Genomic DNA, 13387 nt, shown 5'->3' with positions numbered 1-13387 from the left:
TCAGTGATTTGCCTCAGGTGCTCTGTGGAGCGGGTCACACTGTTTTTAATGCAGGCTAGCTGATACCATAGACATGCACTAGCCTAGCACTAGCCTAGCGCCACGGAACTCTTCAAACATAAGAACTGCATGAATTACAAAGAAATATATCTCCGTAAATCAGCAACACTCTGGATAACGAGGACATGAGGCCCTGTGTCAAACATCCAAGACTCCACACTTTACAGGCCTCCCCCCCCCCCCCCTCTTCCTCCTCCCCGTCTTCCTCCTCCCCCCCCTCCTCCTGCTCGCTGACTGTCCTCTCCCTCCCGGTCGTGGGCAGCTGTCGTTTGTACTGTTCTGCGGGGCCTTGAATGCATCACGGCTGATTCACTGTGGTGATAGCAGCGTGAGCAGCTCTGTCCCCGAACGCCTCATCTGTGGCATTTAAGGCCGGCAGATGTGTGGGCGCGAGGGGGGGTGGGGGGGCCTCGCAACACGATCGGTGACAACATCTGCAGACCCCAGAGAAACACCTGGAGCTTGAGTTTCCCTCTCTCACCTCTTCTCTCCTTCAGCCCTCTCATCACAGTCACGCCTTCTCTGCAGAAAGTCACCGTGTTTTCAGTGACTAAATCTCAACACTTCAGCGCCAGGTTTGAAGATTTTGGATCTGGTTATTTGTGAAAACGTCTAAAGACCGGCGCTCACAGATGTGTGTTACTCATGTCACGCTGCGTTCAGGGCCGGGACGTAAAGGCCGGCGCTCACAGATGTGTGTTACTCATGTCACTTTTTTATTATTTTGGTCACATTTTTTTTTGTTTTTTTGTCACATTTTTATTATTTTTTGTCAAATTTTTTATTTTTTCACATTTTTTATTGTGGTTTTTTTCACATTTTTTATTGTTTTTCTGTCACATTTTTTATTGTTTTTTTTGTCACATTTTCATCATTTTTTGTCACATTTTTAATATTTTTTTCACATTTTTAATTTTATTTTTTTCATATTTTTTATTGGTTTTTTTTCACATTTTTATTATTTTTTGTCATATTTTTTATTGGGTTTTTTTCACATTTTTATTGTTTTTTTGTCACATTTTTATTATTTTTTGTCACATTTTTTATTGTTTTTTTGTCACATATTTAATAGTTTTTTTCTTCACTTTTTTTATTTTTTGTCACATTTGTATTATTTTTTGCGTTCAGGGCCGGGGCGTTCAGGCTGAGGCGTAAAGGCCGGCGCTCACACATGTGTGTTACTCATGTCGCGGTGTGTTCAGGGCCAGAACGTAAAGGCCGGCGCTCACAGATGTATGTGAGGGAGAGGAGAAAGAAAAAGATGGAGAGAGTGGAGTAAATGTCAGAGTGGGAGAGAGATGGAGGGGGGAGTGTGAGGGAGGGGGAGTGTGAGGAGGAGGGGGGGAGTGTGTGAGGGGGGGGAGTGTGAGGGAGGGGGGGGAGGGAGGGGGAGTGTGAGGGAGGGGGGGGTGTGAGGCGCCGCTGCATCGAGGCGCCGAGCCAAGCCCCTCCTGTCGACCAATCAGAGCGCAGCACCTGTCTGTAGTGGATGACATCACTCACCTCATTTGCATAAACCCCACAGGAGCCGCTCTGACCTGGACGAGTGAGAGCAGCAGCTCTAACGCAGTCGTCCGGACTAGTGTTTAACCTCTTAACTCCCACCTGAACCGAGAGCATTTCCTCCAGTTTGGCTTTACCCGAATCTAAAAGCTTCAGAAAGCACCAAAACAGCCACAAAAAATGAGAAGAAAACAAGGATGTGAATTCAACAAAAAGTGTCAAAAATTCAACAAAAATGTGACAAAAATTCAACTAAAAAATGACAAAAATTCAACAAAAAAGTGACAAAAATTCAACAAAAATGCGACAAAAATTCAACAAAAAAGTGACAAAAATTAAACAAAAAGTGACAAAAATTCAACAAAAAAGTGACAAAAATTCAACAAAAAATGACAAAAATTCAACAAAAAAATGACAAAAATTCAACAAAAATGTGACAAAAATTCAACAAAAATGTGACAAAAAATCAACAAAAAATCAACAAAAATTCAACAAAAAAATGACAAAAATTCAACAAAAATGTGACAAAAATTCAACAAAAATGTGACAAAAAATCAACAAAAATTCAACAAAAAGTGATAAAAATTCAACAAAAAAATGACAAAAAATCAACAAAAATGTGATAAAAATTCAACAAAAAAATGACAAAAAATCAACAAAAATGTGACAAAAATTCAACAAAAAATCAACAAAAATGTGACAAAAATTCAACAAAAAATCAACAAAATTCAACAAAAATGTGACAAAAATTCAACAAAAAGTGACAAAAATTCAACAAAAAAATGACAAAAATTCAACAAAAAGTGACAAAAATTCAACAAAAATGTGACAAAAATTCAACAAAAATCAACAAAAATTCAACAAAAAATCAACAAAAAAATGACAAAAATTCAACAAAAAAGTTACAAAAATTCAACAAAAATTCAACAAAAAAGTGACCAAAATTTACCAAATTGAAGGAAAAAAAAAACATACAAAAGGTGACACAACACAGCAACACGCGAGGAAAAAGATCAGTTCTGTGGGTCTTAGCTTTCAAATGAGGTTCTACACAGGCCTCTATAACAGCCACAGAGGACAGTTTGGTTCAGGCGGGGGGTCAGAGGTTCATACACACCTTCTCCTCAGTTTGACCTGTTTCTGTCTTTTTTATTCTTTTCTTCCTCACGTTTGATGAACTGGATCTTGTGCATTTGCATGTGAGCGCTGACGTCCTGTCTCTGATTGGCTGTGTTGCAGCGGGGGCGGGGCATAAGCTGGGCTGGGCGTTCGGATTGGGCCTGGAGCGTCTGGCCATGGTTCTGTTCCACATCCCGGACATTCGACTGTTCTGGAGCCGCGACGAGCGCTTCCTCAAACAGTTCAGGGGCGGAGACCTGCACCGGCCAATCAGCTTCAAGGTGAGACTCAGACCCCGCCCTCACCCAGCGCTTCCTCAAACAGTTCAGGGGGCGGAGACCTGCACCGGCCAATCAGCTTCAAGGTGAGACTCAGACTCCGCCCTCACCCAGCGCTTCCTCAAACAGTTCAGGGGGCGGAGACCTGCACCGGCCAATCAGCTTCAAGGTGAGACTCAGACCCCGCCCTCACCTAGCGCCTCCTCAAACAGTTCAGGGGCGGAGACCTGCACCGGCCAATCAGCTTCAAGGTGAGACTCAGACCCCGCCCTCACCCAGCGCGTTTTTTGGCCCCGTTTTTATCACTTTTCTGTCTCACTTTCATTGCTTTTTGTCACTTCTTTCATGGGTTCATATAAAGGAAAGTGCGCTGAGTCCTGCTCATGAATATTCATACTGAATATTAATGAGCAGCTTCAGTCCCGCCCCTTAAAGGAACAGGCTGAGATCTGTTCTTGCTGAGATTAGACGAGTTGATCCGTACCTGTCTGGTCTGTGTGCTGTGGAAGAGCTCTGTTTGGAGCCATTGGAACATGGCTGCTCCCTCAGCACACAGACCATGGCAAAAAATGCACAAAACAATTACAACAAAATGACCAAAAATGACCAAAAAAATCGACAAAAAAGGCAGAAAAAAATGACCAAAAAATTGACAAAAAGTGAGAAAAAATGACAAAAAATTCACCAAAAAATGGACCAAAAAAAAGACAAAAAATTACAACAAAATTTACAAAAAAATGACAAAACATTTGACAAAAAGTGAGAAAAAAAATGACAAAAAAAGACAAAGAAATTTACAAAAAATTCACACAAAAAATACAAAGAAAAGACAAAAAAATGACAAAAAAAGACAAATTTACAAAAAATTTACAAAAAAGTGAGAAAAAAATGACATAGCCATAGGAATACACTGGGAGAGGCCAAATGCAAACAACATTTTTGGTCGTTTTGTGTGACTGAGCGCACACACACAGACCAGACAGGTACACATCAACTCGTCTAAGCTCAGGTAAGAACAGATCTGAGTCTGGACAAACACCGGCCCGTCCCTTTAAGAAAACTTAACCCTTTATTATTCCTGTTTTAGATCTTCCTCGTCGCTCTCAAAAGTAAAACCTCTTTTTAACCGTGGAGTTTTAAAAGTGTCTTAGTTTTATCGTCTTCCTGCCTCTGCTGTGACTGACGGCCGTCTCCATGGAGACTCAGTGGAAAGGGGCGGAGTTAGATGGTCCGCTCAGAGCAGAGTGAGAGGAAGAAACTCCAACACGAGAGACGGTCAGGAAGTCTCGGCCGACGCCATTTTACCCGTCAGCCATTTTACAAATCCTCTGTTTTTAAAAGCATGAATTAACCTCTTAACTCCCACCTGAGCCGAGCATGTTTTCTCCAGTTTGGCTTTACCCAAATCTAAAAGCTTCTGGAAAATAAGCGCCAAAATAGAAATGCAAACGAGATGTAAACAAGCAAAAAAGTTACAAAAACGCCATAGAACTTACAAGAAAGGGGCAAAAACTGGTGAAAAAAACCTGAAAAAAACAAGTCAAAAAAGCAGAAAAAACGAGTTAAAAAATCAGAAAAAAATGAGTCAAAAAAATCAGAATTTTTTTTTCAAAAAAGCAGAAAAAAATGGTCAAAAAAGCAGAAAAAAATGGTCAAAAAAGCAGAAAAAACGAGTAAAAAAGCAGAAAAAAATAGTCAAAAAAGCAGAAAAAAATGGTCAAAAAAGCAAAAAAAAATGAGTCAAAAAAATGGTCAAAAAAGCAGAAAAAAATTGTCAAAAAAGCAGAAAAAAATTGTTAAAAAAGCAGAAAAAAATGGTCAAAAAAGCTTCTAAAACCCAACAAAAAGCTGGAAAAATGCAACAAAAACGTGACATAAACAGAGCAAAGAAAGTGTCACCGTGAAAACGCCGCAGTCTCGCTCACAGATGAGCTGAACTCTCCAGTCAAGAAGCTTTCAGATTTGGGGAAAGCTGAACATTATAGCGGGAGTTAAGAGTTTAAATCAGGTAAAGCCAAACTGGAGACAATGCGCCCAGTGTTCAGAGGTTAAAGGTCATCACAGGAGGCGCATTCTTCACTTTGGGATCATCTGTTCCACATTATTTAACTCTTTGAACATTTGCAAGAGCCAATATTGACCTAAAACCCACTTTCCCCTCATTTTATCCCTATTTTTGTTCCTATTTATTTCCCCAAATGGTAAATAAAAGGTCGTTTTAGGCTCAAAGCTGTTCCTTTATTTGATCCTCAGGAAAGTAGAGTCAGGTGTAAAAGCTGTTTATTCCTTTATTTGATCCTCAGGAAAGTAGAGTCAGGTGTAAAAGCTGTTCCTTTATTTGATCCTCAGGAAAGTAGAGTCAGGTGTAAAAGCTGTTTATTCCTTTATTTGATCCTCGGGAAAGTAGAGTCAGGTGTAAAAGCTGTTTATTCCTTTATTTGATCCTCAGGAAAGTAGAGTCAGGTGTAAAAGCTGTTTGTTCCTTTATTTGATCCTCAGGACAGTAGAGTCAGGTGTAAAAGCTGTTTGTTCCTTTATTTGATCCTCAGGAAAGTAAAGTCAGGTGTAAAAGCTGTTTGTTCCTTTATTTGATCCTCAGGAAAGTAGAGTCAGGTGTAAAAGCTGTTTATTCCTTTATTTGATCCTCAGGAAAGTAGAGTCAGGTGTAAAAGCTGTTTGTTCCTTTATTTGATCCTCAGGACAGTAGAGTCAGGTGTAAAAGCTGTTTATTCCTTTATTTGATCCTCAGGACAGTAAAGTCAGGTGTAAAAGCTGTTCCTTTATTTGATCCTCAGGACAGTAGAGTCAGGTGTAAAAGCTGTTTATTCCTTTATTTGATCCTCAGGACAGTAAAGTCAGGTGTAAAAGCTGTTCCTTTATTTGATCCTCAGGACAGTAAAGTCAGGTGTAAAAGCTGTTTATTCCTTTATTTGATCCTCAGGACAGTAAAGTCAGGTGTAAAAGCTGTTTATTCCTTTATTTGATCCTCAGGAAAGTAGAGTCAGGTGTAAAAGCTGTTCCTTTATTTGATCCTCAGGACAGTAGAGTCAGGTGTAAAAGCTGTTTGTTCCTTTATTTGATCCTCAGGAAAGTAGAGTCAGGTGTAAAAGCTGTTCCTTTATTTGATCCTCAGGAAAGTAGAGTCAGGTGTAAAAGCTGTTCCTTTATTTGATCCTCAGGAAAGTAGAGTCAGGTGTAAAAGCTGTTTGTTCCTTTATTTGATCCTCAGGACAGTAGAGTCAGGTGTAAAAGCTGCCGCTGAGGGAAGTCTCTCACCTGCCTCTTCACGCCTCGTTTCCCGCTGACCCACAGAGATCAGAGAGTTAAAAGGGGGCGCTGCCCGGAGCCTCCCCCAGAGCCGAGCACTGACCCTGGGCAGGAGCGGAGCAGTCGTCCGGTCTGGCCCCGCTCTGGCCCCGGCCTGGCCCCGCTCTGGCCCCGCTCTGGCCCCGCTCTGGCCCCGCTCTGGCCCCGGTCCCTCTGGAGCTCAGTGTTTATTTGAGGAACAGTCCCAGAGTCACAGCTGCTTCAGGCTCAGATCCATCGTCTCTGTTTCAGCCACAAACGCTTCATGAAGGAAAGACTTTCAGAAGGAAACTCTGAATCTCTCAGTATCTCAGCAAACATCTGCATTTACATCTGCCTTTACATCTGCATTTACATCACTTTGTTGCTCAGAAAGGCAGAAAAATTTAGAAAAAGTGATGAAAAAGTGGCAAAAATATGGCAAAAATTTGATAAAAAATTGACAAAAAATGACGAAAAAATTGACAAAAAAATTGACAAAAAATTGAAAAATTTGACAAAAAATTTACAAAAAAAATGACAAAAAAATGGACGAAAAAATTAGAAAAAATGATGAAAAAGTGGCAAAAATTTGACAAAAAACACTTTAACCTCCAGTTTTTAACAATTTATTCATACAACTTTTTTGTTGTTCCACACCAGTATCGGGTATCGGGCCGATACCACATACTCGTACTCATTCATGAGCTCTCACTGAGGAGAGAAGAAGCAACAAACTGTAGAATAGTTTAGTGTAAACACAATAATCCACATAGAGCTGACTTTATCACAGACTGTGCCTCTAAACCAGAGTCTGAGCTGGATTTAACCAGAGCTAAACGTCTGCAGTGTTTACAACATACAGGCTAACGTCGCTAACTCGCTGCAGCGTCTGCAGTGTTTACAACATACAGGCTAACGATGCTAACGATGCTAACTCGCTGCAGTGTTTACAACATACAGGCTAACGATGCTAACTCGCTGCAGTGTTTACAACATACAGGCTAACGATGCTAACTCGCGGCTAACAGTTTTGGCCATTCTGACGCCGTTTTAAGCCCAGGGGTTTATTCATCTGAAAAACTAACCCAGCGACTAAAACGTCCTCAGAAAATCCAGATTAAAGACATACAGCATGTTTATATTGAGGGAAAATGAGCTGCAGCAGAACAATGAAAACGCTGTAGCTACTCGTTAAGTTACTACAAACACACGAGAAAATCTACAGGAGCTGAAGTAAAGACGAAAAGAGACCATTTAAGGAACATCTCAATACTATTGTTACATAAAAACACATAAATGAATAAAGCTCAGGCATTGAGGAGCTTTAGGACATGGACTTTTCTGTCTGTGATGGACAGAGACATAAAAATAAACAATTCTAATATAACGGCTCTTAAATGTGTCGCCGACTTTACTTAAGGAACATGAGTAAATTTACTAATTACAAACCAATCTGCTGTGAAAAAGTAAGAATGTTGAAGAAAATGCCTTGTACTCGTATCGTATTCGGTATCGGCGAGTACTTAAATCAAAGTACTCGTATCGGTTTTAGAAAAAGTGGTATCGGTGCCTCCCTACCTATTAGTTTTAGTTTTTGCATATTTCCCTTCATTTTCACAATTCATTTTACTTAGACAAAAAAGGACTAAATATTTCCGAAAAAATTTGAAAAAATGATGAAAAAGTGGCAAAAAATGTCACAAAAATTTGACCCAAAAATGACTAAAAATTGTCAAAAAATTTAGAAAAAAATATGAAAAAGTAGCAAAAATGTGACAAAAAAGTGAGAAATTTTTTTTTTTTGTTTTTTGCATTTTTCCCCTCATTTTCACAATTCATTTTACTTAGACAAAAAACGGACAAAAAATGTACGAATAATTTAGAAAAAATGATGAAAAAGTGGCAAAAATTTCACAAAAAAATCACCAAAAAATGACTAAAAATTGTCGAAAAATTTAGAAAAAAATATGAAAATGTAACAAAAATGTGAGAAAAAAGTGAGAAAAATTTGACAAAAAATTATGACTTTTTTTTTTTTTTTGCATTTTTCCCCTCATTTTCACAATTCATTTTACCTAGACAAAAGAAAACTTAGACAAAAAAACGACAAAAAATTTACGAAAAATTTAGAAAAAATTATGAAAAAGTGGCAGAAATCTGACAAAAAAGTGAGACAAATTTGACAAAAAACTAACAAAAATTTGACAAAAAAAATATGAAAAATGACAAAAAATAACAACAACAAAAGTGGTATCGGTGCATCCCTAACATATTTTTAGTTTTTACATTGTTCCCCTCATTTTCACAATTCATTTTACTTTATTTCCCCCACTTCTTATTTATTTTTGTTAATTTAATCCCTATTTCTTCCCAAAGTTTCCCCCCAGATTATTCCCACATTTTTCTTCTGTTTCCTGGTTCTCGCTGACACATATTTTAGTATCGCCCGGCCTGTCTGAGAACTCATTTATCTGATTTCTGTAAATGTAACAGTCTTCCTGCTTCCTGTTGACCTCTGACCTCTGACCTCTGACCTCTGACCTCTGTTTCTCCGCAGCCTCTGAGTAAATTCCCGCCGCTTCATAACGACATCTCCTTCTGGCTGCCGGAGTCCGGGAACTTCTCCCAGAACGACTTCTACGACCTGGTGCGATCAGTCGGAGGAGACCTGGTGGAGCAGGTGACCAGGGTGGACCAGTTCACTCACCCCAAGTAAGAACCAGAGTCCCTTCCACTCAGTTCACTCACCCCAAGTAAGAACCAGAGTCCCTTCCACTCAGTTCACTCACTACAAGTAAGAACCAGAGTCCCTTCCACTCAGTTCACTCACTCTAAGTAAGAACCAGAGTCCCTTCCTCTCAGGTGGCAAAAATTTGACAAAAAAAATGACAAAAAATTGACAAAAAAATGAGAAAAGATGATGAAAAAATTAGGAAAAAGTGGAAAAAATTTGACAAAAATATGACAAAAAAAATAACAAAAAAATGTCAAAAAAGGACTAAAAATGACAAAAAATGACAAAACATTTATTTAAAAAAATAAGAAAAAATAATGAAAAAATTATGAAAAAGTGGCAAAAATGTGACAAAAATGTGACAAAAAAATTACAAAAAATTTCCAAAACATTTCGAAAAAAAATATGAAAAAGTGGCAAAAAATTGACAAAAAATTGACTTAAAAAATAGAAAAAATGATGAAAAAGTGGCAAAAATGTGACAAAAATATGACAAAAAAATGACAAAAAAATAACTAAAAATTGACAAAAAAATTAGAAAAAAATATAAAAATGTGACAAAAACTGACAAAAAATTTACTATTTGACAAAAAATGTACAAAGAATTTACAAAAATGAGTTGAAAACCCCCCAAAAAGTGATGGAAAAAAAATGTGATGATGTGAGGAAAAAGATCCATTTAGATGAGTTTTGTAGATCTTAGCTTTCAAATGAGGCGTTACACTGGCCTAAAAAATTAGAGGAAAAAGTTGGGGCAAAAATAGGAAAAAAATGTGTGAAAGTTCACTCACCCCAAGTAAGAACCAGAGTCTCTTCCTCTCAGTTCACTCACCACAAGTAAGAACCAGAGTCTCTTCCTCTCAGTTCACTCACCCCAAGTAAGAACCAGAGTCTCTTCCTCTCAGTTCACTCACCACAAGTAAGAACCAGAGTCTCTTCCTCTCAGTTCACTCACCACAAGTAAGAACCAGAGTCTCTTCCTCTCAGTTCACTCACCCCAAGTAAGAACCAGAGTCTCTTCCTCTCAGTTCACTCACCACAAGTAAGAACCAGAGTCTCTTCCTCTCAGTTCACTCACCCCAAGTAAGAACCAGAGTCTCTTCCACTCAGTTCACTCACCTCAAGTAAGAACCAGAGTCTCTTCCTCTCAGTTCACTCACCCCAAGTAAGAACCAGAGTCTCTTCCACTCAGTTCACTCACCCCAAGTAAGAACCAGAGTCTCTTCCACTCAGTTCACTCACCCCAAGTAAGAACCAGAGTCCCTTCCACTCAGTTCACTCACTACAAGTAAGAACCAGAGTCTCTTCCACTCAGTTCACTCACTACAAGTAAGAACCAGAGTCTCTTCCTCTCAGTTCACTCACTCTAAGTAAGAACCAGAGTCTCTTCCACTCAGTTCACTCACCCCAAGTAAGAACCAGAAAACCAGAAAATGTGACAAAAAAGTGAGGAAACTTAGACAAAAAACGGACAAAAAATTTAGAAAAAATGTGACAAAAAATTGACAAAAAAATTACAAAAAATAACTAAAAATGACCCCAAAAAAATTAGAAAAAATTATGAAAAAATTATGAAAAAGTGGCAAAAATTTGACAAAAAAATGACTTAAAATTGACAAAAAAAATGACAAAAAAATGACGAAAAAATTGACGAAAAAATTTGAGAAAATGATGAAAAAGTGGCAAAAATGTGAAAAAAAAATTGAAAAAATTGACAAAAAAATGACAAAAAATTTAGAAAAAATTAGAAAAAATGATGAAAAAGTGGCAAAAATTTGACAAAAAAATTACAAAAAATGACTAAAAATTACAAAAAAAATTGAAAAAATGAAGAAAAAGTGGCAAAAATTTGACAACTAAAGGACAAATGTGACAAAAAGTGAAAAAAAAATTACTATTTGACAAAAAAATTACAAAAAAGTTACAAAAACGAGTTGAAAACCCCCCAAAAAATGATGGAAAGAAAATGTGATGACGTGAGGAAAAAGATCCTTTTAGATGAGTTTTGTAGATCTTAGCTTTCAAATGAGGCGTTACACTGGCCTAAAAAAATAAGAGGAAAAAGTTTGGGCAAAAATAGGAAAAAAATGTGTAAAAGTTCACTCACCACAAGTAAGAACCAGAGTCTCTTCCTCTCAGTTCACTCACCACAAGTAAGAACCAGAGTCTCTTCCTCTCAGTTCACTCACCACAAGTAAGAACCAGTCTCTTCCTCTCAGTTCACTCACCACAAGTAAGACCCAGAGTCCCTTCCTCTCAGGTGGCAAAAATTTGACAAAAAAAATGACAAACAATTGACAAAAAAAAAATAAAAGATGATGAAAAAATTATGAAAAAGTGGCAAAAATTTGACAAAAAATTGACTAAAAAAATTGACTAAAAAAATAGAAAAAAGTGACAAAAAATTGACAAAAATATGACAAAAAAGGACTAAAAATGACCAAAAAAATGACCAAAAAATTATGAAAAAAGTATGATAAAATGATTTTAAAAAGTGGCAAAAAATGACAAAAAATTGATAAAAAAATAAGAAAAAATTATGAAAAAATTAAGAAAAAATTAAGAAAAAGTGGCAAAAATGTGACAAAAATATGACAAAAATATGACAAAAAAATAACACAAAATTGACAACAAAATTAGAAAAAAATATGAAAAAGTGGCAAAAAATTGACAAAAAATGACTAAAAATGACAAAAAACAATGACGAAAAAATGATGAAAAAATTATGAAAAAAGTGGCAAAAATTAGAAAAAATGATTTAAAAAAAGTGGCAAAAATGTGACAAAAAAATGACCAAAAAAAAAACAAAAATGACTAAAAAAATTAGAAAAAATGATGAAAAAGTGGCAAAAATTTGACAAAAATTTGACAACAAAAGGACAAATGTGACAAAAAGTGACAAAAAAAATACTATTTGACAAAAAATGTACAAAAAAGTTACAAAAACGAGTTGAAAACCCCCCAAAAAGTGATGGAAAAAAAATGTGATGACGTGAGGAAAAAGATCCATTTAGATGAGTTTTGTAGGTCTTAGCTTTCAAATGAGGCGTTACACTGACCTAAAAAATTAGAGGAAAAAGTTGGGGCAAAAATAGGAACAAAATGTGTAAAAGTTCACTCACCCCAAGTAAGAACCAGAGTCTCTTCCTCTCAGTTCACTCACCACAAGTAAGAACCAGAGTCCCTTCCTCTCAGTTCACTCACTCTAAGTAAGAACCAGAGTCTCTTCCTCTCAGTTCACTCACCCCAAGTAAGAACCAGAGTCTCTTCCTCTCAGTTCACTCACTCTAAGTAAGAACCAGAGTCTCTTCCTCTCAGTTCACTCACCACAAGTAAGAACCAGAGTCTCTTCCTCTCAGTTCACTCACCCCAAGTAAGAACCAGAGTCTCTTCCTCTCAGTTCACTCACCCCAAGTAAGAACCAGAGTCTCTTCCTCTCAGTTCACTCACCACAAGTAAGAACCAGAGTCTCCTCCTCTCAGTTCACTCACCACAAGTAAGAACCAGAGTCTCTTCCTCTCAGTTCACTCACCCCAAGTAAGAACCAGAGTCTCTTCCTCTCAGTTCACTCACCCCAAGTAAGAACCAGAGTCTCTTCCTCTCAGTTCACTCACCCCAAGTAAGAACCAGAGTCTCTTCCTCTCAGTTCACTCACCCCAAGTAAGAACCAGAGTCCCTTCCACTCAGTTCACTCACTCTAAGTAAGAACCAGAGTCCCTTCCACTCAGTTCACTCACCTCAAAAATTTGACAAAAAAATTATGAAAAAATGTATGAAAAATTTGAAAAAATGATGAAAATGTGGAAAAAATGTGACAAAAATGTGACAAAAATGTGACAAAAAAATTATGAAAAAATGACAAAAAAAAGATTTTTTTTTGAGAAAAAATGATGAAAAAAACTATGAAAAAATGACTAAAATGTGACAAAAAAATGACAAAAAATTGATGAAAAATTTAGAAACAATTATGAAAAATGTGACAAAAAATTGACCAAAAAATTATGAAAAAATGACAAAAATGTGACAAAAAACGGACAAAAAATGATGAAAAAAGTGAGAAAACTTAGACAAAAAATTGACAAAAAAAGGGAAAAAAATTGACGAAACATTTCGAAAAAGTGGCAAAAATGTCACAAAAAATGGATGAAAAATTGATGAAAAATTTAGAAAAAATTATGAAAAAGTGGCAAAAAATTGACACAAATTTGACAACAAAAGGACAAATGTGACAAAAATTGACAAAAAATTTACTATTTGACAAAAAAGTTACAAAAATGAGTTGAAACCCCCCCAAAAAATGATGGAAAAAAAATCTGATGACGTGAGGAAAAAGATCCATTTAGATGAGCTTTGTAGATCTTAGCTTTCAAATGAGGCGTTACACTGGCCTACAGGATTTGGGTAA

The 13387-nt window shown here is 37.1% G+C and overlaps 1 protein-coding gene across 1 annotated transcript in view; it reads left to right on the top strand.

Annotated features, from left to right (window-relative positions):
- The window catches only part of fars2 (phenylalanyl-tRNA synthetase 2, mitochondrial), a 66445-nt gene that overhangs the window by 46386 nt on the left and 6672 nt on the right, over positions 1 to 13387 (top strand). The window contains exons 8-9 of the mRNA XM_079576402.1: positions 2803 to 2963; positions 8806 to 8960. Coding sequence (XP_079432528.1) covers positions 2803 to 2963; positions 8806 to 8960 — 316 coding nt within the window. The remainder of the gene's footprint in view (positions 1 to 2802; positions 2964 to 8805; positions 8961 to 13387) is intronic.

Source organism: Gobius niger, assembly GCF_951799975.1.
Source record: "Gobius niger genome assembly, chromosome: 18".
NCBI lineage: Eukaryota > Metazoa > Chordata > Actinopteri > Gobiiformes > Gobiidae > Gobius > Gobius niger.
Note: the sequence above shows the minus strand (reverse complement) of the source record. Positions and strands in the feature narration are given on the sequence as shown.